Genomic DNA, 23,305 nt, shown 5'->3' with positions numbered 1-23,305 from the left:
AGCTAAGAGCCTAAGCTACAGACAGATTTTGAATTTTGATATCCCAGGTGGCAGCTTGCCCATTGCTGCAAAATTATTAATTAGGCTTATCAAGTATTTTCTTCACCTGGACAGAATAATCTTTTAGTATTATAGGTAGTCAGCTGATCATTTGGGGAATATTGTATCTTATTTGTGCCTTTGCTTGCCTGTGAAATTGGTACTTACTGTTTAGAAATGGAGCAGCATGAAATACATTAAAACCACATGCGAGTTACATCTGTTTTCAGCCTTCTGAAGCATAGGTTGGACACAGTGAAATAAAGATTCATGAAATGGTATTATATTCGGTGTATAGTAGGAAAGACCTTGGAAAATTAAGGAGCCTTTTTTTTTTTTCTTTTCTGTGCGGGAAGGAAATAAAAGACTATAGATAGAAACCAAGAAGTAGCAGTTATGGAGTGGAAGCAGAGGGAGACCACACTGGAATAAAGAGGGAAAAAAAAAAGTACTTGAAAATTATCAGATGTCAGATGGAGTAGAACAATCCAGAGTTTCATAATAGTGGCTGAGTATTTTAAATCCTATATATGAAAATAATTTAGTATCCACTTTGCTTCATTTCACTAGAAAGTCAAACGAGACAGCAAAATTACTGAGAGAAAGAAGGCAGTTTATAAATTGTCAAAACATTGTAATTGTTCTTTAGATATTAATTAACTAAATTATGAGTCAGAATAACATCTTATTTTTCTCAGAATATTGTGAAATTGGTTTCTCTTCATATTGTTATAGAATGTATCTTGCTTTCATTTTTTGGAAGAGGGAACTCAACATATCCACCCAATCCCCTGGAGTTTCAGGCATTTTAAATACTTGATTTGAATGTAAGCAATAATGATTGCATTCAGAAATGCAAGTTGTTTCAAGTGCCAGTCTTTTACATATCCCATGGTGCCCAAGAAACCTATTGCATATGGAGAGTAAGTAGTGGGAGTATGTTACACAGTTAGACATTACTGCCACATTTGTTTCATGCATTCATTTAATCAGAATTTATTTTAAAAGCTGGATCTGCTCCAAAGATGCTATGTATTTAATTCCTGACTGCCAAAGGTATTGTGACCTTGTGTTTCAAAATATTTTTGATATATGTTTTTCCTTTTTTATTACACATTAAATTTGGGGACCCTTCCCCCACTAGTTTTCATTGCTGTGGATTTGTTTGAAACAAATGCTTAAATGAGTAGGCAAGCCATGATTCCATCTGTGCCTCTTTTCTTTGTTGCTAAGCAAAAGAATTTATAATGATCTCTCTAGAAGAAAATCATGAAACTGTTGAAAGTTTAGTACACAAAGCCTGTTTCATTTATTTTGTGTAAGATTTTTTTATGTCACTGTAAGAGAATGACCGTTGGGATAATTTAAATTCTTTATCTTTACAGTAGGAGGAAGAAAAAGTTAGTGCTACTTAAAAAAAGATACCGTAAAAAACAACCAGGAAACCTTAAATTTTCCTTTGAGGAACAATTTTTTTTAACTATTTCTATATTCCAAATTGCAGCCACATAGTTCTCTATTTTAAAGAGCAGTTGTTGCAGACTGATATAGATGTTTTAGAACATATATCGCATACCGATTTTATGTAGACTGAGATAGCTCCAAAAACTTTCTATGAGAGTTGCTGAAAATAGGACTAAATGTAATATCATTGTTATAGATTTGAATTTTGAGGAGTAAATAAAAATATAAAAACAAAAGGAGCTCTTACTAAGTTCTGTTGCTGTAATATTAAAATGATTTATTTCAAATGGTGGTGAGAGGTATCATTTCTTACAGTACTTAATCTTTTTCTAGTTGAATCAGTTTGCCTTTGGCAATTTGAGAAAAGACTGCTATGCACTACTCTGCACCCCAGTTTCTCCTCCATCACTTTTGTAAAGGACTAGATGGACGTTTTCCTTGAAGGGAGATATAACGGAGCAGGATATAAAGTACCATAAAGAAGAAATGGATAATGCAAACCAGCTAATTTTACTTGTGATTCTTAATTAAATTTCACCTTCCAAGTAAATTATCATTACTTGATGTCAGATGTCTTCTGGTGAATTCCGGGATCTTTAAATATTACCCTTCTTGAAGATTAAGAGTCCACCAGGCAGCTGCTTTGAAAGCCCTGCTGGAGCCTTCCTGAACTCGGCTGGTTCCTTCTAGCTCTGTTTGGATGATACCAAGTAACTCAAACCAGCATAGCAGGGGAGTGGGCGAGGCCTCTGGAGAGCCGAATCTTGCCTTACTTCTAGAAGCTTCATGAGTAATGGAGTAAGGTACATAGCAAAGAAGACAAACTTAAACTCGGCTGCAACGAAGTTCGTGTGTGGCTGTTTAGAAGTGAAGTGGTTCCTTCTCCTTTTGCGCTCTCCCTTTTATGACTGCTGAAATGGAACATCCTAAGCAGTCTTTCTCTTCTGCTTGGCTTAGCTGTGCCGCAGGATGGGACCTGGGCTTCTGTGTTGAGGTAATTCTTTTGTGAGCAAGGAGAGGACAAAGTAGTGGGGCATGATTTTCTTTGTATTACAGATGCAGGGTGTGTTCTTAATTTTGAATCACCGTCTCCTTTCTGGTTTCCTACTGGTCAGAATTTGTTGGATTCCTCACAGCACTGTATAGGGAGAGCTTACAAACGTGTGGATTTTGAACAGTGTGACTACACTTTTTCAGATTGGGGATTGCTGTAGTTTTTGGTTTTGTTGTTTTGTTTTGTTTTGTTTGAAGTGGGGGAGGGAATGCCTAGGAGAATAAAATGTGATGTTTGTGAACACTGATGTGCTCATAGCATTGGATTGAAGTCCTCTTCACTCTAATCTCTGAACTGAAACCAGCTCCGTTCACACTAAACACTCCTTGTGTGGTGTCCAGATCCTCCTCTGCCCAAGTTACTGACTTTACATGTACTGGTAAGTAGAAAGTAGTGATCCTTTGCCCTCTATCCTCCATACATTTGTGATAGAATATTGACCCTTGTTTTTATTTGTTCTGAAAGCCATGTAAGCAGTTGTCACAAAGGGGGAGTTTGTCTTATGTCATCCATGATGTGGGTCCATAATTACTAAAGCAGTCCTCTTAATCCTGAATAAGGAGCACAAAGAATCTTATTTTGAATCCATGAAAATTGAGTGGTCCTCTTAAAACATTGTTAAACTCTGATTTTACTTGGGTGAGAGGTGAGGGTAAAGGGAGTTGGGGGTGGGGGTAAGTGAGACTGAACTTTATATGATACTAGAAGGTTCAAGATCCTAAACATTTCTTTAAAAGAGGCTTTTAACTTATTAACTTGTTTTTTTCCTTTACAAATTTTGTTAAGGCTCACATATTTTAGGGCTGTTGTGACTTGATTTTGTTGGACACACATTCAGAATGGGCACTGGTGAAGGAATAAACTACACATGATAGTTAACACTTAGAAAGTGTTAAGAAGAAAATAATAACTTAGAAAACAAGCAGCAGTCAGGTAGCAAATTAATAGGTGCTTTTCCGTAATGTTTCACCCTTTCACAGTGTTGTGTACAACTTAATAAGTATAGGTATTCAATATGGACAGAAATTAATGTTATTTTCCATTCAGAAATGAAATCAGAATGGCATTTCAATAGTAAGGTTTTCAGACTTTGTCAGCAGTTTGTCAGTGTTAAATATTAGGGAGCTCCCTATACTATAAAAATCGTAGAAGGAGGTCCAGAATATTTATAGAGATCCATTTTGTTTCTGCTCTGCATCCAATTTAATAATAGTATATGTGCACCTTTTGGTACTGTCACTTATTATTTTTCTGTTTTCCCCTTCTGTATTATAAAATTCTATGGAGAAGTGACTTGCTCTCTCATTTTGTGACAGGTACTAAACCAGCCCTGTATACTAATATCTGCATAATGAAAGAACGCTCTCTTGATAGTGGAGTAATACAATAACGAGCTATCTGGGAAGGATTTAAGACTTTCCTTGATCCTGTTATATAATCGTTGAATGTTATTTGCTGACTTTGAGGGAGGGAAGCAATGCCACCTGATTCATAGCTGTCATAAAAATACCCAAGATTCTGTTTGCATTCAGTTTAGTAACAGGAAAGACGGAACCATTGCACAATTGTGCCACAAAATTATTTCTTCCTTGATATGCATGGAATTTCTACCTGAATATTGTATGCAGTTGATTCATTTATCACCTATGTATGCCTCATACAGTGAGTTTCTCTACCCCAGAAAAATTTTCTCCTCACAGTTGCCACTGTCCTCACTACTAAAATTAAAAGATGGAAAAGAGCAAAAACTCCATGAATTTGTTGTTGTTCAGCAGTAAAAATATGCAAAAGGAATACTTTTTAACTAATTTTGAACTAGTTACTACTTTTTTCAGTCAGGTATTAAGATGGCCAGGCTGCCTTTGGGCTTCATTATTTTGTCTAATTGACTGATTCTGAATTCAGTCCCACGCCAGTGCACTCAGTTCTAAAAGCACGGCTTTGTTTTATTCCGGGGATTACCTGGTAACCAGTCAATTAAGAACATTAGTGGAACTCTGAAGGGAAAGCAGTTCTACAATCTCTTTGGAATCCAATTGGGCTGGTGCCAGTTGCTATACATTGGGAAAGAGAAGGAGGAATCAACCAATTAGAGGACCCTTTTTTAATTCTCAAGAAACCAACAATAAGTGCAAATCTTAATTCTGAAGAGCAGCCATGATTAATTGAAGTATAAAGAACTTAAAAAAAAATCTAACTTCTACTAGCTCTAATATTCCAAATAAGAAGTGCCTGGTATGGTTAATTAAATACAGATATTTAAATTAGCCACTCAGTCTCTTTGTTGTAAATGATCAGTAGGTGTTAGCTTATAAGAGACTTTCCCAAATTGTAGGAGGTAAAAAGAGAAGCATTTAGGATTGTGTTTGAACCTGGCCCTGCCATTAGCAGTTATATGGCCTTACGTCCATCACTTCTCCCTAGATCTTGGTTTCCTCACCTGGGAATGGAAGGTTTGAACATAATGACTTTTAAATTACTAGTAGCAATTCCATACAGTCTCTCTGACATGGTATTCCTGAGTGACAAAATTGAAGGTTTTTGTAGTTTAATGACTAAAAGTAGTGTATGAATTTCATGTGAGTTTGGGTGTGGCAGTTTTTAATACTGAGTAGTTACAGAAAGGGTATACCAGAAATCGGTCAAATGTAGTCAGTTGAATGAAGGCTTTGATTTTAGAGAGCATCTTTTCTTTTTAGATAGGCCTAAAAATATGTTTAAGAAGCAGTTGTTTAAACTTGGCCTCATGGAGTGTTCTTGTTCTCTATCTGTGGACCACGGGCCTCTTCATCCATGGGAATTATTTGATGGCGCCTGTGAATCTGGTAGGACTAAGCATTCAGTTAGGTGATAGATATGTCATTTACATATGCAGGATTATCTTTCAAAACCATGTGAATGCTGATGTAATGCAATTAAAATACATTTAAAGGTATTGCTAAATTCACAGGCCTTGTATTAAGGTTGTTTGTTGTTCTACTTGTAGTATTCACTGGAGTGGGGGTTGGGGACCTCAGTTTTAGCATGGTGGGGAGGCTCTTTGAAGTATTTTGATTAAAGTAGGTCTTAATAATTACAGAAGTTTATGAAACACTGCCCTAGAGAACTTATCTAATTGTTCTGCTTTAAACCGCCATTACAGTGTACACCATTACCAACAAGAACATAGCGTAAGAAGGAGTTTAGTAGAGGAAATGGTGAGGTTGAAGACAGAAGAGGGAGGAGGTCACTTGCCCTATCCTAGATTATTATCTCCATCAAATAGCATTTTGGAACTTTGTCTCTGGCATCTAAAACCATCTCTTTGCCCTATGAGGCAGGGCTAGGAGTGTGGGCTGTTGAGGCTGCATCTGGCACGATGCTGGGGTGCAGGGGGGAGCCATATGACAAGAGGAATGCACCCTGGAGTTGGGCGTTAGGGGGAGACAGCTTTCTTGAAGTCACATGGTTTGGAAGTATCTTGTATTTTCGCTCCTGCTTGTATTCCAGTTCCACAAATATTTGAGCACACTCTAGGTACCAGGTAGTAGTAGATCAAAGGACACATTTGGTGCCAGTCTATATTTTTCTTTTTTGAGCTAGACCTGGACATTCTGTACAGGAAGCAGTGTTAACAACCAGTTCCAAGTGAAAGAGCATTTACTTCTGATACTATTTCTCTGACTTTCACTCTGTACCCTTTCTGAGATTTATATAACTTAAATCCTTACAATAACCTTTTATGTGAGTTTTGTGATCTCCATTTTACAGCTGGTGAAATTGAAGTTCAGAGAGACACAACAGCTTCTGTAGTCACTCAACTAACTGGTACCTAGAGGATCAAGATAGGAACACACAGCTTCTGACTCCTGGTTCAGTCACTTGGATATTTATTGTGTAGCATTTAAGAAGGAAACAACATAAAAAAAAAACTTAAATTTTTTTTTAAGTATGCTTTAGACAGAATAGGCATTAAAGTTTCTTAATTTCTACTTAGGAGACTCGGTATAGAATTTAAGATCTGTACTTTATCATAGTCTGTAAAAGATTCAGATCTCACTCACATCTGTTGATATCTTATTGAAGGGTACAATATTGGGGGTGGAGTCAAAATAGAATCACTGAGGGAACTTTTCCAAACTGGCTTATTCTTTTCCCTGATTCTGATTCACCAGGTCTGTCATGAGACTTAAGCATGTGTGTTCTCCAAGTCATCCAAATACACTGCTCTCCTGCCCCACCCCCATCTTCACTCCCTTTGTGAACCACTTTAATATAAAGCCATGGGAGGCCATTCATACAGCAAATACATACCAAGAATCAACCACGTGCCAGGCACTATTTTAGGCTATTGGAATATATTAGGGAATAAAAACAAAGACTCCTGGCCTTGTGCGCCTTAACCTTCAAATAATTAGCAGATTATCTTTGAATGGCTTGTTTATTATTTAGTTTTGAAGGCTAATAAGTAAGAGGAAGACTCTGTGCCTTGAATATAGATAGGAGAAAATCTAAACTAGGCCTTCTGAGAAATAACAAAAGGTGAAATTGTAACAGGTATGAAATTCAAGCACATTCTTCATTAAGATTCAATAAGTCATCAGAATTTGTATTAAATAAGTGATTAGAGTTGATGATAGGTATGTATGCAGAAAGCCAACTAATGACTTTACTGATTGCTTTTTGAGGTTGGACTTCAGTAACCAGTTTTAAGAGCAGTTTATCACTCTTCTTTCTAAAGTTGATCTCAATATTTTGCAAGCATTTGGCTCATGGTCCCTAGAGATTTCGTAAGTTTGGCTTGATCTTTTATGTTCATGTCAGTACAGAGAGCCATTTCTCAAAAATCATTTTTACCTTGGGGCCAGATCTGCAACTCTTTATGTTTATTCACTGGTTCTTTTCAAATGTGTCTCTTGTAACACATGCCTGTTTTAATCAACCTTTTTTTGCAAGGTAGGAGAATTTTAGCTTACCGCCTTGACTTTTTTCTAGATAACTTAAAACTTTTCTACTACCCGTTTGTCTGTTTTTCCACTTTCCTTTCCATTATATTATCCTTTTTTTTTTTAAACTGGCTTTTGTTAGTTTAAATTTGGACAAAAACTATGCCTAGTGTTTTAAGCTTAAAAAATTGCCATTAATCATTGTTATCATAACATCCTCTTAAGGCAAGTTATCTTGTTGCTCTGTCCTCTAAATGTAGCATCCAGAGTCAGAAGGCCTCTGGCAGGGATAAAAATAGCCTTCCTGCTTGCTGGCTTGTTGTTGGTTTACTGGCAGTAGGAAATCTTTTGAATTCCTTAATTGGGTCAGCTCTTCGCTAGTTTCTCTCTAGACATTCCCTTCTGCCTGAAATTCTTAGATGCTTTTAGATCTCGCAACTTTGTACCTGCCCTGACTTATAGTCAAAGCCATCCTTCTTTTATATGAAACCTTCTGTAATCTATAGACACTTACCCACTGACTTTCCTTACCTTATGAATAATTTTTTCCCCATTATTACAGTCTCATATCACAATTGAAAAAGTAAATTTGAGCCATTGGTACAAAAGGAAGACCTCCTTAGTTTTTTTTAAAAGGAACATTTTCCAGTTGAATTTTCAGTTTTCATTTCCTAAAATACTTTGGCTACTTTGCCAGTTTGGCTATTATAAAAGTAAGGAGTTTGATTTTTTTCCCTCTTTCTTCCCCTAAAGAATTACATCCATTTGTAACTAAGAACACTAGCAAACTCTGATTTTTCTGAAGCTGAAAAATCCCCCAGATGGCCACTCCTTTCTCCCAAGTTCTCAGTTTGGATTTTATTTGGCTAAAATGAATCCTTCCTCTTTCTTTCACAAGTGGAAAATCATTAGTTATCTCTGGCTTATATTCTGAGAGGGGAAAAGCTTTAATATTAATAAAGCACCTATTCTATACTGGGGGAATTTCCTGAGCATTCTGCAAAAATGGTCTCATGAATTTCTCAACAGTCTTGTGAAGTAAATGGAAATATTTATTTTACTGAGGTTCATACAAGCTAAGTAATTTGACCTAGCTCACAAGATGGGATTGGTCTGACTCTACTCTTTCCACTGCATGTTCAATGGCAGAGAGACCACCAATTGCTGGCTTTGCTTCATTCATTCATTCAACAGCTTTTTATTAAGCATTTTTGCTCCAAGCCTTGGGTTGCAAAAACCAAAATTTATCCTTAAAGATTTCGTTGCCTTAGAGAGAGTTTAGAAATAGGTAACTTAAATATAGTGTAGTAAGTGTAAAGGATATTGTATGGAGCACATGGGGTCATCTGAACCAGAGAACAGATGGTTTGGGGCAGGGAGGACTTTCCGTAGGATGTGAGGCCCGAGATAGAAGGTACCTGGGCAAAAGGGTGGTGGCTTGAGTGGTGAAACATTGGGAACAAAGAGAGGAGGCCATTCCAGACAGAAGGAGGAACCCAGAAGTAAAAAGTAATGGGCCGGTAGTTCTGAATGTCTGGAGTACCTAATGTGGGAAGGGAAATGGTGGTGTGGAGAGATGAACCTGGAGAGGTAGGCAAGAGGAGTCAAGAATTTTTAGTAAGCCCTGGCTTTTAAAAACCTGAAAGCCACATCTTTACCGGAGAGGGGTTTTGTTTAGCCTAAAATGTATATGTGTGTGTGATTTAAATGGCTCTTTGAGTGGGTTAGGGACAAGATTCTCCAGCTGATGTCAGTCCCAGCCAGCTCCTCCTTTGTGATTTTGCATGGAAACATCTTTACTGGAAGTTGGTTATATCACAGATAGGTAGAATAAGGTACTGATTTTGATTTGGGGAGCTATTTTAAGGTCAATAGAATAAATTATTAAAAATAATTATCTTTATATCATTAAGTGATAGAATATATTGAACACATTTTATTAGTTGATTGGTATGTGTTCTGCATCTGTAGAAGTATAAGCTTGCTATTCAGAAACTGAATTTATTCACATTTCCTGAGCCTTGCTCTGCGTTGTCCAGGTCCTCACAGCGCCATCTTGCTGCAGGTCTCAGGCAGTGTTGGTAAAAACAGATGCAGAAAGACAGGTGGAGCAGCACCTCCTTTAAACAGTTATTTGTGGCAGTGTAGCTTTGACTTACTTAAATGTGAACTAAGGAAAACTAGCAGGAGCAGAAACAGGAGGAACTCTTCTAGCTAAACAACAACAAATGTATGTGTATGTTTATGTATGTATGCGTGTGTGGTGCATGTAAATCTTTGCTCTGCCTTAAAAATGGGCCTAAGCCCATACTTACCTTTTCCTGTTAGAAGTTTTTAATGGTGTCCACTGAAAGCCCTTCCGTTTTCTTTGGAGTATCCAAGTTTTTATAGTGTAAGTCAATTAAAAAATTAACTTAGAATTTCACATTACTTGTTATTTTATAGGACTGTATGCTGTATTTTGGATAACCTTGCAGTTATTCCATGTTACCATTCCTTAGCCGACACAAATCACCAACAATGCTAGTATGACTGAAAAAGAGAAGGTCACAGCATGAGATCTAATAGTTCTGTAGAACATTTGATATTTTTCGGTGTTTGTATATTTGAAATAGCATTTATTATATCAATTCCTGCTGAATCATCAGTAGCAATAATATCTGGGTTACATTTTGGAAAATAACTTTTTCTGTAATTTTAAAAAGAATACATGCATTTATATACTCTGATGTATTAGAATATTTCCTTCTAGTCCTTCCTCCTTTCATCTCATTGACCAGGTTACTTTAGTTTTAGTCTTAAAAGAATATGATAGTACATAGTGTTCTTTTGGGCACTTACTCACCCAAGCAGTTCTTAGTCTGGTTGGTAAATATTGGTTCTCCAACTTGCAAATGCCTGGCATAGAATTGCCTAGTTGAAGTACGGATCTTTTCTGGGCTGTAGAATTTGGTAGCATAGTTCCCCAGAGTCACACTGTATCAGTTGCCTATATTTGGCTAGGTTGAGTCATATCACCAAATATAGTCTATGCCTTCTGCATGATGTATGCCAGGCTTCTGGCTCCAAATGCCACAGCTGGCCTCCAGAGACTACTACTTTCCTGTCATAATGTCCTGTAATAAGATTAGGATTGCCAATCAGGCAGTATTTTTTATATTTGTAACACAATCAATACCAAGAGCCTTCAAAGATTGAATTTTATCCACCAGATAGGGTTCACTTGCCTGAAATCCCAAAGCCCTCCTTCTCCTTGAGAAATTCAATTCTAGATGTGCTAAAACCTGGGTTATATTTATAGTTAGATGAGTTATCAAAAACAAACAAAACCCACCAACACTGGATTATATTCAGCTTCAGATAGCTTGTTTATTTTTATTTTATTTCACTTTATTCATTTGTGAAATGCTGGTGTTTTAAGTTCAGTGGAATGAACTCATTGAATGCTTACCTGGTACTCAAACAGGAAACTCAAGGTACCTAGGTAAAAAAAAAAAAGCTGTTATTCTTAAAGGGGACTATTATGGTTAAGAGAGAAAAAAGTTAGTAGCTAAAATGATTACCTAAGAAGGTTGACTTTTGCAACATAGCTAGAAAGAAAATTTGGTGAATTAATCTAAAAAGGGGATTGCCTTTTTGGGAAAGTTGCCCTGAAAGAGGTAAATCTTAAGGGGAAAAAAGCAGAGACCCTCTGCTGAGAACAAAGGAAGGAGGGCACTGTCTCAGACAAGAGAGGGGACTGTCAGTGATCTAGCTGTGGGATAGAAAATGCAGAAATGCCTGTATAAATTGGTATCTATAGAACAGAGAGGATCTTAGAGCAGAAATGAAGGGTGTACAAGGAGAATGAACAGGTGTACAAGGAGAATGAAAGGAAGACTTGAAAGTCCCACGGCGGTTATAATGAGAGTTTACGGATTACCAGAAAGGAAGTGATATGGGTTATCCATAATAGATGTCGTGAATGGATGACTCTAGATATTTTAATTGTAGGAAAAATTTACAGGGAGATAGGACAGGCAGGTTAAAAAAGCATTATGAAGTTAAAAAAGAATTTAAAAAAAATGTCATTGCTTCTATTTTTAAAACTGAAATAGAAAGCATTACTGATCAGTTAACAAAATGTCACAGGTGTATTTATTTGTTACTCAGAGGCCAGAATTGATTCCAGCCTGACAGGACTCATATCACAAGACCAGGTTAGAAAATTAAAAACAAGTATCACTTTCAGAGTTAAACTATGAACTTTGCCAATGATTCTTCAGCGCTCTATTGTCTTCGCTGAAGGGTGGAATTACTGCATTCAGAAATCTGAAGTGCAGAAAAAGTATCAAAGGTCACCTGCTTGGCGGTAGAGGGTGGATTTCTTCAGGAGCTGTGCATTGAGGCAAACTCTGAGAACTGAGTTAAGGGACATTTTTGTGCCTGTCAAGTTGAAATAGTCTTCTTATCTCTCTCTCCTTAAAAGAGGTACCCAAAAGGTGAGTTTTTGATAAGGTGGAACTTGATTTGTTTTAAACTGGGCGAGCCAGTTTGGTAATTTGTCTTTTGGATTCTCATTGTTGATTATCCCTTCTTGGCATCAGATGAGAAGCTTTTAGTTCATATGGAACAGTTCTGGTTTCAGTTGAAATGTTAGCATTAAAAAAATTAGAATATCTTCTTTGAAATAAAAAGTGTCCTTTTAAACTTTGTTTAATATAGTTAAATACTTTTGTGTATTGACCTACATCAACTTAAAAAAATGTTTTATGGTAAATAAAAATGGTATGTGTGATACTTCTGTTAGTTTATTTACTAGAGGGTTTTTACAACTATAAAATTTATGCATGTGTTCCATTCCAGAAAATCAGCTGCTACTTTTGAGTTAACTGATTTGGAAACACTACTCACCCCCTCCTAACTTTTGTAACAGTTAAGGTCATGTTCTTTTTTGAGTAGCTCCAGTCTGTGCTTTTTAAAAAATAAAATGTGCTTGTGACAGGTCATACGATCCAGGTTTATAGTTGAAAACAGTTCAGACGGAATTCACTAGATTTGGATATCTGGCTCTGTGTATTAGCCTTAAATAATTGAGCCGGTTTTTAGGAAGAAATTGAAATATCAAAATTATTTTTTGCCATCTCCTTCCCCATCTCCATCCCTACCTTCACTCTAAATAGGAACAAGCTGAAATTGAAATGAACTAATTAATGACTTAATAACCCTTGTATTTGGTTTTAAATTGTAGGAAAATTGTTAAGTTCAGATTTTGTTTCATACTAGACCCCCAAGCTTTGGATATGGGTTAATTAAAGCTATTAGCAATAGCAAACGGTTTTCTTTTTTGATGGTGTGAGTTATATTTCTTTAGAGACTATTTCAAAGAAGAGAATTTTGAGAAGTTGAAGGATAGTTGAGGCCTAACATTCCTTTCTAAAGAATTGTAAATATATGGCTGGTGGATCGGTAGGACCACTTATTAGCTCTGGTTCCCATAGTGTTCAGTGGAACCAGATAGAGCCTTCCTGACATTTTGGAAGGCTAGCCTCAGCCTTAAGGCATGGGAGAACCTCTGCTTCCCTACCTTTTCCACAGCTTTGGGAGTCTGCTGTGATTCTGTGGGATTAGAGTTTAGGCTGCTGTTTCCTAATGGAATGCCTGTAATTACGAATCAATTTTAAATTCTCACACTACCCAATTTACAGAGTGCTGACTGTGGTAGATAATTAACAGTCACATTCTCCTATTCATTCTCTAGATGAGCAAGACTTGTAGAGGGTTTTCCATCATTTTTATGAATGTGGGTATAGATGTAGAACATGGAGACTTAAAAATGTTGCCCTAATGATTTTTATAACTCACAGCATAGAACTAGGCATATGGTATGGTACTCAGAAGTAGGTATACAGTATATGGCCTGGATACCTCAGCTCAGTATGTAGAAACTCTCCCAAAACAGAAATGTAATTCCTGATAAAGCAAGAAATCCCAGTGCTGTTTCCCCTCTTTATTTGTGGCTACCAATTTGGAAAGATGTTGCATCCTCCAAAAATTTTAGTACCGTCACAAATTCTTTTGATGGGACATCTTGGGTGTCCATTTCAGGTTCAGAACTAGATTTTGAACCACTTCAAAATTAGAAGGAAACTAACCCAGCATTTTTTGAGTACCTGCTGTGCTCTGGGCATTGTGCCATGTGCTTTGATATTTTCTGTCGCATGTAAGTACACTGATGTGTTTTTCTTTACTTTCTACACTTGTCCTCCAAAGTGAGAATTTAAACCCATTAGTGTGTCTGTACATGTAGGCATAAGTCTGGCACTTTTGTTATGAATTATATAGAGAAATCTTCCTGCTAATTATGTACTTTTAAAAAACAAAAAAATTACACACGTGAAAAGATTTTCACATTTATGGGACAAAAAAAACTATTATTATGAGTTTCTATTAGAATATAATGTTATAAAGAAAGTTACTTTGTATGAGAATTTGGAAATTAGAGACCAATACTTAAATATAAGGGATATTTTATTTTCCCACTTTCAAATTTGCCCTTTGTGGATGTTTGTGAACATGCTGATTGCTATGTCCTCTGACTCATTGTGTTCATTAGCACAGCAAAGTTTTATCCCATAATAAAGCTTTTTAAAAAATACCTTACCTATTAAAGCTATTAATTCAGCTTTGTTACTGAATACATTTAAACCATCTATGAAAAAATAAATTTAGTAACGGCCTTCTTTTACCTTCAGGTCGTCTAAACTATTCATATCCAGGATCCGATAGCTCTCTGCTTATTAATGGTAAGTGATAATTGATTTACGCTAGTGAAGTTCACAGAACTGAAACAAGTTAGTCCTAGATGAGAAAATATAGTAGGTATGCTTTGACAAGTAGAAAAATGACATTAGTTTGTTCTGTAATGATAATTGCAAGTTGCTCTTAATTTATTAGCTGTATAATGAATAATTATTTTTCCTCCAAATTGCAGCAGTAACTTCTTTGAACTTTGAGAACTAACTTATAACTTAGTCTCTGTCTTGAAATTGATGACAGAATAAATTAGAATCCCATAATGATACATGAAGAATGGTTTAATCTACCATTAGGTTCTGTAGAGTGACCTTTGAAATGTCAACATGAAAACCATTTCCATGTAGTTAGAAAAATGTTCCAGGAGAAAGGGAGGGTAATCAGAGATCTGAAACCAGAAAAAGCAGTCTGAGACCACAGGGCTTGACATTGTAAAGGACAAGGTCATTCACTATTTGCTGTCTAATGAGAACAAGAAAAATGAAGTTTTATTGGCTTTTACGGTTCCTTTGGTAAATTCTCCTTTCTGGTTCTAAATATTACCAATGTGCTGTTGAGTTCTCTTTTATGTGCGTATGCTGCAGCAGACTAAATTTCACAAGGAAGGGGCATTTCCTCATAGAAGGAATTAAAGAATCAAAAAGTATCTGTTTTGTACTACTATAGTTCAATTGGGTAAAATACAGAAGTCTATTTACTTCTACTCATTCACTATTGAATATGGATTTTAAATTTGTGTGTTCACAATGCCTTCCATCTGTCAAAGCTTATTGTAAGTCCCACCACCTCTAAGAAGTGTTTTTGGCTAAATAGCTATATTCTCATGATTCCGAAAACAAAACAAAACAAAACAAAATAACCCCCAAAAACAAAACAGAAAAACAAACCTTGTACTCCTTGTCGATGGTATATTGTAAATGGAGGATTAAAAATTATTTTTATGACTGGATCTACTTCTGGTTAGTATTTGACATCAGTGTTCTGTAGAACATAGGATTGTTGAGCCAGGAAAAGTTAAAAGGAAATTTGATTTATGAGAGTTGCCATGGGTGCATCAGGTCCTCTGAAGACTATATAGTTTATAAAAGCCTCACTTATTCATCAGACTTTGGTCTTTTCATGCTACAGCTACCAGAAATAATGCCAAAATATAATATTTCAGTATAAATGTGTGTAGACAGAAAACCAAACCCAGTGGTGATAATGGCATCAAGATAAGGGGAAATACTATAAAGGTTGCCATTATAGCAAGATTTTAGCTTTTCCTGTGGAACGAGTTCCCAAGTTTGTGTGCTGGAAATGGCAATGGACCCAAGATTTGAGATGCTGATGTGCGCTCTTAGGCAAAGTGGTCACTCTTTGTCTCAGTTTCCTCACGCAGTTGCTAAATTAGATCAGTTGCCCCTGGAGTCCATCTTTGTTGAGGTGAGACTTTCTAATGAGTTTTCCTTAAAGCTAATGCAGTTCATTTTTTTTTAGAGTCTATTATTGTGAGATTGCATTCTCTGCTCTGCCATTAATATCCTTTCTTTTATGATCGGATTATTTTTTGTGACCCTTACTTGGCAAAGTAAAATAAAGATAATTTTTCCACCAAATAATTATGTTTCGAGATTTTACTAGTCCATAGACTCTAGAAAGGAACTGGATGGTTTTTGCTGTCACGTACATGGAAATACAAGGTAAAGAACGAAGAGTTGTCAAAGAGGGAGAACTTGCTGGTTCCTTAAGCATAATCCCAGATGGGTTATGACTGCCATGGTCTCAGATCCAGTGTTCATCTCAGAGGATCCTAGAACTTGATTTTACCAGATTTGATCAAATGTTAGTTCTTAATAACCAACCAACTAGGACCAGATGCCAATTCATACAATTTTAATTAGGAATAAACCTAGGTAGACCAGATGCTGGCGGTGACTGACAGAATCATTCTTTCTCCAATAGCAAAGTCCAGATTATAGCAGGTTACTTTAAAATCATGAAATTAAAGCAAGGTGGGGGTGGAGGGATGTTGAGGCAATTTTTAGTCATGTTGGTGTGGGTGTAGGCATTGCCCATTCTCTTCAGTCAAATTTACGAAACCTCTTTTATGGTGGACTGCTTCTATAGATAAATTAATCTCATTTGTGTATTAATTTTTTAGTAACTTTGCTGGCAATTTAGTTCATGCTTTGGGGATACCCATCTTATAAATCTAGTGTAAAGCACTGTTTGTGTTTAATGAAGGTAAACTTTGGACTCACAAATACTACCCATTTCAAAGAATTGTGATGAAGATGAAATGCATGTAAATCACTTACAGTAGAGCTGCTACATAGTTAAAATAATTAGAATGGTTAGGAATATTTGTGGCTAGGGATATTAGTGCTAATACACACACATATGTTTTGGTTAGGAATATTAGTGGTAAAAATTTATGAGGAAAAACAAAACGGAATTAAGATGAGTGTAAAAATCATCTATAGTTGAACATGCTGTCTTTGGCTGATTATTAAAATAGATAACATAAAAATTACTATATTCATTTTTAAATGCGGTCCCTTCATATCATATCCATGCGGTCTTTTCTTAAAACTGAAAATAAAAGTGTAGTACATTGTGTTGCTTTACATTCATTATTCAGTTTTAAAACTTTAAGGAACTATAAGGAGCTGTTCTTCCTTGTCCACCATAAATAATCTATTCAGGCTTAAAAAGCTTTAGAAAGGTGATTATTTATATAGCTACTTTACTTTGTCTCTACTGTAAGTTTCAGAGCTTTTTCTTCCAAGCTGCTGTTTAGCTGAAAGCTATTTCTTTTTTGTTTAGATAAAAATATGTGAGAACTGTTTACTTTCTTCAGATGAACATCTGAATTTTGACTATGATTTTCATTGTATAACTTGTTTTGAAAATTTCGAGCAATCTCAAAGCTTTTTGGAAAAGAAGTGGGGTTTAAATCCTGAATAAATAAAAAGAAAGAAGGATTCAGAGTAGTCTACCAGCTTCAGCAGTTTATATTGGAGTAATGTTGGGATTTGCTGTGCAAAGATAAGAAGAGCTTACTCATCTAGTGGATCAGATTACTTTTTTCCCTTTGGCCATGCTCAGTCATCAGTTTTTATACTATGCAGTGACCTTCATATACCACTCTTGACTTTTGAAAGACACTGCCAGTATAATTCAACAAATAATAATTGATAACTGTGTTAAGAATGTTGTGGTGCACATTCTGGGGAAATTATTCAATTCATTGCCGTTATTAGTTGTAGAGATTTTTAGAGGACATTCTTGGGGGAAATCCTTGGATTTTAAGTATATAAAAACCCCAAACTTCATAGCTGCTTTTTGGATGCTGTATTAGTTTGCTAGAGCTGGCTTAGCAAGTACCACAGACTGATGGCTTAAAAAGAAATTTCAGCTTCTGGTCCTGGAGGTTAGAAGTTTAAGATCAAAGTGCCAGCAAGGTTGATTTCTTCTGAGGCCTCTCTCCTTGGTTTGTAGATGGCTGTCTTCTCCCTGTGTTCACATGATTTTCCCTTTTTGCATGAACTCTTCTTTTAAAGACATCAGCCATATTGGATTAGGGCCTACCTCAATGACCTCATTTGACCTTAATTACCTTTTCAAAGACCCTGTTGCCAAATGCAGTCCTACTGTGAGGTTCTGGAGGTTAGGACTTCAGCATATGAGTTTTGAGAAGGGAAAACAATTCATCCCAGAACAGATACCTTTTCCTAGTAAATTTTATGTAATGGGAATATAGTTAGAACATCCATTTTATGATTATGAAAAGCAAGCCTGAAACTGATTCAGTTTCTCAGCCAAGTCAGAAAGGAGTGCTAAGCCTGGGCCAGACTTACCTCAGATTCCTTTGGTATGTCTTGGTGTAGCTTTGAGATAGACATCAGATTGAAAGGTTAATTTTCCCTTTACCCATCTTGAAAACTTACTTTGCCTTAGAAAACTAACATGCAGTTGCAACCACCTCTGTATAAAAGTGCTCATGCATAGTGCTTTTTTCCCCAACCTTCCATTCCATTGCGTTAGCCCATAGGATTAACTGCTTCAAAAATGAAACTTCTGGCAGGGAAAGTTATGGAATAACAGCAAAATATATTAGGTTTTAACAGAATCATGTATGTGTTTCCTTTTTTCTGTGGATGTCTTTCACTTGGAAACATCCACTAAAATATTTGCTTGTCCCAGAGGAGGAAATTAGTTAAGAGATGCTTTAGAAAAAGGTTAGCATAGAACAACTCTTAATTATAGTTCTTTGGAATGAAAGGAGGTTGATTGTTTGCTTAAGGGTTGGGGGGGGTGGTACACAGAAATCTATGAAAGGGGGGAGGGTATAATGTACCCACGAGAAATGTAGATTATAGTCACTTACTGAAAATGTATATAATGTGGTTCTAGTTGCTACAATGAGGAGGATGTTGAAAGATGCCTTCATGAAAAAGAAAATATGAAAACATATTGTAAATTCTAAAGTGCTCTGCAATTGTTAGTCTTAGAATAGTAATGAAAAGCTGAGAGTAATTGCTGAAGACCAACCTCAGAATATAGACACAGGAGTTTACTTTTGCGGAAAGGAAAAAATTACTACTTACTGAACATCTGACTGTGTGGTCATCATGTATACATAGGGTATCTTTTGTTATTCTCTCATCAGCTCTCCATTTTTGTAAAAAACTGAGGATTAGGGATGTAGAGAAACTAGAGTCCCATTCTCTGCCCTTTTCTAAGATAGCTCTTTACAAAGAATATCTTTGTCTCATCTTTATTGTATCTTATCAACATTCTTTGAATATTGTACCAACAAGTTAGTATAAACACAAGCCAATGTGACATATGAAATTCCAACCACTAGGCATATATTTAAAATAATTTTGTGACAGTGAGTCAGTCCATTACATTAGGGATTGATTTGTAAGATCATTTAAAATAATTCTTTGCATCTTTGTTGGATTGTATGCCCTGGTCTTTATGATGATTGTCTGCTTTTTGGTTCTTATCATCTTTATTCTTTTGTTAACAGATTAATTTCTTTTAGCCTCCAGCATTTGAGGTATATATTTTTAAGTATAATTTGACTAATTCCCCTATATACTTTTTTTTTTTTAGTCCTACTGGAAAAAATCAGTTATTTGATAACATCTTTTAATCTGGGCCCTCTCCCCTTGTTTTTTCCAAATAGAATTGCTATCTGCTTTCTCAATTTGGGGGCGATGAGAGGTAGATGGAGGGCCTGAGGTGGGCCAGAGTAGCTTGAGTATGATCAGTCTTTTGTTGCCTACTAAAATCTAGTAATATTTTATCCCTCATCTTCTTTACAAAGATGATTAGGTCTTCTCATGTAGGAAAGGATTACTTTCTTCAGTAAAGTGGTAAAGATCTGTGTTACAAGTGTGGCATCATAATAATCTTAAGCCAAGTATAATCTGAAATAGTTGGGGAAAAAGGTGCTTAGTATATCTTTCACATGTAGGATAAAGGGGCACCATTTACCATTTTGTTACTGTCTGGGTTCTGGTTACATAGGTATGTTTATGTTATCAGAAATTCATTGAATTCTGTACTTAACGCTCTGTGTACTTTTCTGTATACATGTCATGTCAAAATTTACATTAAAAATAATGTATAGTTATTAACAGCATTATAATTAGAATTTTAAAAAATTAAACACTCTCATTTTGTGTGTTCCAGAGTATCATTGTTTTTATTTTTTTGGTGCTAATTTATATTAATTTCCCTTTCTGATTTGGCAGACTTTATGGTTGTAAGCATTTTACACCTATAACTTATTTTCTTTTAATGTGGGAACACATTTCTAGGTAGTTTTCAGAATTTAACCATGAATTCTTTTATATTAACCAGCTTAATTTTGTGGTACAAGATCAAAGTTTGAAAGTACGCATTTAAAGATTTTGAGATTTATTTGATTTTTGCCTTTAATCTGTAGCACTTACTATTCCTGAAACTATATTTATTTTTGATAAATGGAAGCTGTGAGAGTTTTATGTTAATTTTGTAGCTTTTAAAAGTCTATTCTTTTCAAATACTTGTTTTCTTGGAAATCTAAGCAGCATCAACCAACTTTTTAATTGACAGAACCAAGATTTTCAAATCATTCATTTTCCCAAACTCCCTTATCATTGAAGCAGTCATAGGAATAGAACGTTCTTAAGCATCTGTTTTTTACGGTATCTTTTGTCTTTTTAGCCTGTGTCAGGTTGACTGAGAAAATACCTCCCCCCCCCACCCCAAATTTAAGACCTCTAGCAAAGTGAAATCTTAGCTGAGGGAAATTTTATGTGGTTTTAATCCATTTGTTCAAGTACTTTGGTGAAATTCAATGTATCTAGTAATGGGAGAAAATATATTTTAGTATGAGACTATTTTGGAAGATACGCACATGGTTCTTCTAAGTTATAACTCAGTTATAACTGACGTATACATATTGAGCATTTCTCTAGCAGGCTAAGAATTAAAACCCTGACCAGTCTGTATAATGACTTCTTAAAGGTGCTACACTTTCTAACTCCGCAATCTGTCCCAGCTTCCTGTTTGAACACTCCCCTCTAGCCAAACCCTCACTAGTTCCATATGCTTCTGTTCTAGGCATCTTTCCCTGAACATTACAACACCCTTCTTTGCTGCATTGCCAGGCCTGCAATGCTTTTTCTCTGTTTTTTCCTTTTTTTTAATAATAATTTTTTATTATGTTATGTTAGTCACCATACAGTACATCCTTCATTTTTGATGTAATGTTCCCTGATTCATAATTTGTGTATAACACCCAGTGCACCATGCAATATGTGCCCTCCTTAATACCCATCACCAGCCTATCCCAATCTCCCCCCCCCACCCCCGGAGCCCTCAGTTTGTTTCTCAGAGTCCATAGTCTCTCATGGGTCATTCCCCCTTCTGTTTACCCCCCCTTCATTTTTCCTTTCCTTCTCCTACTGATCTTCCTATTTCTTATGTTCCATAAATGAGTGAAACCATATGATAATTGTCTTTCTCTGCTTGAGTTATTTCAATTAGCATAATCTCCTCCAGTCCCGTCCATGTTGCTGCAAATGTTGTGTAATTGTTCCTTCCGATGGCTGAGTAATATTCCATTGTATATATGGACCACATCTTCTTAATCCAGTCATCCTTAAGGTCTCAAATGCCATCCTGTCTCCTCCTCAAATGCCACACCCCCCGCTCTGTTCTTTAATGAGAGCCAGTTGCTTCTCCTCCTCTGTTGTTGCCCCTAACAGGTAACTTCAGTAGCAGTAGGTGTGCTGCATTGTCATTATTTGCTTATGTGGCTGTCTGGCATTTAAGGTTGCTAGTTCCGTGTAGTCAAGGACCTGTGCTGTTTCTCCATAGTCCCTAGCAAGATCAGGCATTTCAGCAGTGTTTGTTGAATAGGATTGAGGTAATTGGACAAGCTGGGCTTGTAAGTGCCAGTTTGTTTCAGGGAAGACATTTTCTCAAAAGTTTCTTGATTGGAAGTTTGTACTGCCATTTCCCAAGTATTCAGGGAAATACATATAAATATATTATATTATATCCTTCTCTTCTTAGCTGTAACCTACTTGGCAATAAAATGCCAAACCTTTTACTTTTCAGCATTTGGGACATGGTGGAAAATTTGACAAGGGACAAGAAACTTCCTTTGCCTAAAAGGAAATTTATAAATTGCCTAAAGATTTCATTTGTTATGATTTTCTTTATTAGGGATTAATCATAAAATCATGGTATAAAATTGCTGTTTATCCTGTAGTGGTGAAAAAGTCATGAATTAAATATTGAAATATTTACTGAATTGCTAGTTAGCAGGGAATCCTGAGAGCATTTAAGATCAGTATGGTAGGAATTGGTTTAGATCATGTTACATATTACCTTAGTGTCTTACTAGTCTGGATCCTGGGTGACAGTTATAGCCAACTACTTCTCTTACCACAAGTAAAATTCAGTATGGCTTTACAGTGTCCTTGAAGAACTTGGAAAAAAAAAAAAGCGTGCATTAAATTGACCTCTCACCATCCAAATTCCTTGTTTTTGAGACATTTACTAGAAAATGAGGGACATAGCCAATTTTTTTTCAGTTTCAAAAGCTGGTAGATGAAATCACAGTTGATTCTTTTGACAATGTTTGAAAGGTTGTTTTTGTTTTTTTTTTTCTCATTTGACATGCAGCAAGGACATATGGGCGAAGGAGAGGTAACATTATTGTTTCTAACTTTTGACTGTACCAGTTGTATTTGGAGAGGACCCAAGTTTGTTCAATTTCTTACCCTTGTGGGAAAGGAGGGGAGGGGGAAATGCAACGTAGCTTTGATCCGTACATACTTTATATGTCATAGTTAAGATTATAGACTTTCTAATTTGAAGGAGTCAGAATGGTAGGATTTGGATTTGAATCAATAATGTCCCTGAATTATATTGAACTTATTTATATCTGAAGATTTATTTCTCCTTTTTCTTTTCTGAAAGGAATTTCTTGAGAGAAGAAAAATTAAAGATCTTTGAAAAGGAAAATATAATGTGTGACTAGTCTCAAAGGACTTGATTATATTGGAAGCTCAATTATACTTGAAAACCTTATGTCTACTTTTTTTTGCTAAGTCAAAATACATTTATGATTTAAAATGAGATTAGCTAAATAAATGACTATTCCTATAAATTTCAAACATTGGGGGGAAAAAGCTCTAGAAATTTTAGAGAATTTTAAAGAATCATTTCCTAGAGGTGCTTGAAGGAACCTTATTTTTGCCTCCTGTGATAGCTTTGCCTTTTTAAAAGCAAGTAAATTAGATAGTCAAATAGCTCAACTTTCAAATATAAGTGACTTCTAAACATTATTTAGGAAATAATTACCTCCAATTTTATAGTCATTTTTATCTTCATTATATAACTCTTGAGCTGTAGTTTTGTAGGGTAAATTCATAACAAAAATATACTGTTATTACTTGTGTTTAGTTAGGAAGGTTGAAAGGAAGACAAGTGTGGCAACAAAGGGCATTGGAATGTTTCAGTAACGGAAGAGCCG

The 23,305-nt window shown here is 35.9% G+C and overlaps 1 protein-coding gene across 4 annotated transcripts in view; it reads left to right on the top strand.

Annotated features, from left to right (window-relative positions):
* Nucleotides 1-23,305, top strand: part of CPEB4 (cytoplasmic polyadenylation element binding protein 4) — a 62,015-nt gene that overhangs the window by 24,278 nt on the left and 14,432 nt on the right. The window contains exons 3-4 of one of the 4 annotated variants that reach the window (XM_002916927.4): nucleotides 14,217-14,267; nucleotides 22,453-22,476. The exons of 1 other annotated variant lie outside the window; for it this stretch is intronic. In XM_002916927.4, the coding sequence (XP_002916973.1) occupies nucleotides 14,217-14,267; nucleotides 22,453-22,476 (75 nt within the window). The remainder of the gene's footprint in view (nucleotides 1-14,216; nucleotides 14,268-22,452; nucleotides 22,477-23,305) is intronic. 2 more of the 4 variants (XM_019797179.2, XM_011221926.3) reach the window with 2 other exon arrangements.

This window comes from Ailuropoda melanoleuca, chromosome 3, assembly GCF_002007445.2.
Source record: "Ailuropoda melanoleuca isolate Jingjing chromosome 3, ASM200744v2, whole genome shotgun sequence".
In the NCBI taxonomy this organism is placed as follows: domain Eukaryota; kingdom Metazoa; phylum Chordata; class Mammalia; order Carnivora; family Ursidae; genus Ailuropoda; species Ailuropoda melanoleuca.
This window is presented reverse-complemented; position numbering and strand designations above follow the sequence as displayed.